Source organism: Macrotis lagotis, chromosome X, assembly GCF_037893015.1.
Source record: "Macrotis lagotis isolate mMagLag1 chromosome X, bilby.v1.9.chrom.fasta, whole genome shotgun sequence".
In the NCBI taxonomy this organism is placed as follows: domain Eukaryota; kingdom Metazoa; phylum Chordata; class Mammalia; order Peramelemorphia; family Peramelidae; genus Macrotis; species Macrotis lagotis.
Window position 1 is genome coordinate 127,356,251 of NC_133666.1, and position 2,645 is coordinate 127,358,895.

Here is a 2,645-nt window from a genome sequence, read left to right on the forward strand (position 1 = left end):
CTTTGACTAGAGTGAACCCTTAAAGGGAAAAAACCCAAAATCAATTTGAAAACTGATGAATAATGATACACTTGAAAATTTATACAATTTTTGGTAGAATTCTACAGAGGAGTGGATTTTTCTATAATGTAGAAGAATATTTTGGCATAATTTACAAAACTTGGTTAATTATCTTGATATTTAGAAATTTAGATATTTAACTAATTCAAACAAAATAGCTGTATGAATACAAATTGTTTTATCCCACTTGACATTGCATGGAATTTTGACTCCATAGACTTTCCTTCCATTTTGCTATTTTGAAATAAATAAATAAACTGTCTTTAAATTTTTTAAGTAAATTTGTAGTTATGTCACTCATCGCGAATCCCCTTATCTGAAATAACTTTTGGGCTTATTATACAAGAATAAAAATATAAAGAGTATAAAAAAAGTATTTTTACATAAGTATAAAAACTATTATTGAGCAAAAAATTTTCTCCTGGCTCCAGGCCAACATATTTAAAAATAAATTTTTTATGGATGTCTTTTTTTTAATGTAATTATAATTTCCTCCATTTTCTTTTCCTCTCCCCTTCCAGAAAACCATCCCATTAACATTTTAAAAGACAAAACATAAAAAGAAGAGGGAAAAACCAATTGATCAACACATCAAAAAATATGTCCATCATATAACAATTCTGGTTCTTATGCTTCTTAAGAGGGTGTCTTCCCAAATCTCTTCTTTTGAATCATGTTTATTCCTTATAATTTTCCAGTGAGATTCATTCATTCATTCATTCACTCACAAGTATTGTTTAAGCGCCTACTATATGTAATACAAGGTGTAACATACTGGGCATACAAGAATGAAACAAAGATAGCCCCTTCCCTCAAGGAGTTTACATTCTACTTGCAAGGGTTGCACAATATTTATATCGTTAAGAAAATGCAAGATAGTTTGGGGAGGGAGAATGCATAGTTGCTATGGTATTCTATAAAGATTTTTTTTTCCTTTTTCGCCTGTCCAGCCATCGTGGTGGAAGCTCGGTTGTCATCTCATCATCATGTCCTCTCATAAAACATTCAGAATTAAGAGGTTCCTGGCCAAGAAACAGAAGCAGAATCGTCCCATTCCCCAGTGGATTCGGATGAAAACTGGCAATAAGATCAGGTACAACTCAAAGAGGAGACACTGGAGAAGGACCAAGCTTGGGTTATAAAGAATGGCCAGGGAAATGAAAGACATTCTACACGAAGACCACCTCCCCCTCCCTACCATTGCATCCATCCATCCATTCATTCATTCATCCATTCATCCATCCATCGATCTATCGATCTATCACTTAAATCGCCTCATTGCCCCCAATAAGAAATAACTACTACTGCTACCCCTCCCATTTTGGAAACCTGTCTGCCAAAGTACAGACGTCAAAGAAAACCCCCAGCAAAGTATTTGAGTTGTCTTGCCCTTGGACGTCTTCATCTCTTGCATCCATTCGTTCGGTAAAATGTGCATTGTGATATAGTTTAAATTACTGTTCTCGCCATCTCTGTGTGGCATTTGTCTGTTTGAGGTTATGCTTAAGAGGCAGAGATCATACCGCAACAAGTTATTCCTGTCAAGAAGAACCAAGCTCAAGCCCTGCCTGAAACAAGCCTTCACAATAACCTCTCTATGTTTTGTTTTGTGTTCTAAGGAGTTAGAAGAGAGCACCTACCTCACAGGGTTGTTGTGGGGGATCTAAGATTTGCAAACCTTCAGCGGAAGCCTCCAGTGCTGCTAATCCCGAGCTGTCTCAATCCAGATTACGCACAGCTGACTGTGTTCATTTCTCTAACTCACAGTCAGAGAAGTAGCCTGTTTGACCCCCTGCTTATTTCACACAATAAGCCGTCTTCGTTCCTTGTTGGGAGGTGGTAAATTTAGTGTTGGCAACTTTCTTAAAAGTTGTCGGTTATTTGTGTGTTTGGGAAAGCCCAAACTTTTTGTTAGGAACTAGACTTGGTCCAGGTGAATGGCTTCATAATTTTCTGAAGATGCAATTCTGCTAATAAAGAGCTTCTATATAAAAAAAGATTTTATTTTATTTTTTTAGTTTTTGCAAGGCAATGGGGGTTAAGTGGCTTGCCCAAGGCCACACAGCTAGGTAATTATTAAGTGTCTGAGGTTGGATTTGAACTCAGGTACTCCTGACTCCAGGGCCAGTGCTCTATCCACTGTGCCACCAAGCTGCCCCTCTAAAGATTTCTATATGAGATAGCGCCTGATTCAAACTTTGAAGGAACCCAGGATTTCTAAGGGACAAAGGAAAAGAGGAGGTATATGTCAGGAATAGGGTGCAAAGACAATGAAGGCAGGTTTGGGGAATAGTGAATTTGGGGAATATCTAATAGACCATTTTGTCTAGATCACAGAGTTCATGAAGGTAAGTGATGTGAAAAAAGGATTGGAAGTAAGTGGGAACTAGGGGCTTTAAATGTCAAGTTGATACTCTATGAAAAATTCTTAGCCAGATCAATGTTTTTTGGGCAGTTATATGAATGATGAATTGCAGAAGGAATACAGTAGAAGCAGAACAACCTAATAATTATAATGCTAATAATAATAATAATGATGATGATAATAGCTAGCAATTGTGTGACACATAGTGCTTTACAAACCT

At 36.8% G+C, this 2,645-nt stretch overlaps 1 protein-coding gene across 1 annotated transcript; it reads left to right on the forward strand.

Moving 5' to 3' along the window:
• Positions 1-780: 780 nt before the first annotated feature.
• On the forward strand, positions 781-2,050 carry LOC141499801 (large ribosomal subunit protein eL39). The gene has a single exon (XM_074202548.1). It carries the CDS (start codon positions 1,047-1,049, stop codon positions 1,200-1,202), a length of 156 nt encoding a protein of 51 aa, XP_074058649.1. The 5' UTR covers positions 781-1,046; the 3' UTR covers positions 1,203-2,050.
• Positions 2,051-2,645: the final 595 nt, after the last annotated feature.

Excerpts from the sequence above, each read along its gene's own strand:
- LOC141499801 (XM_074202548.1), top strand. The coding sequence starts at position 1,047 with ATGTCCTCTCATAAAACATTCAGAATTAAGAGGTTCCTGGCCAAGAAA.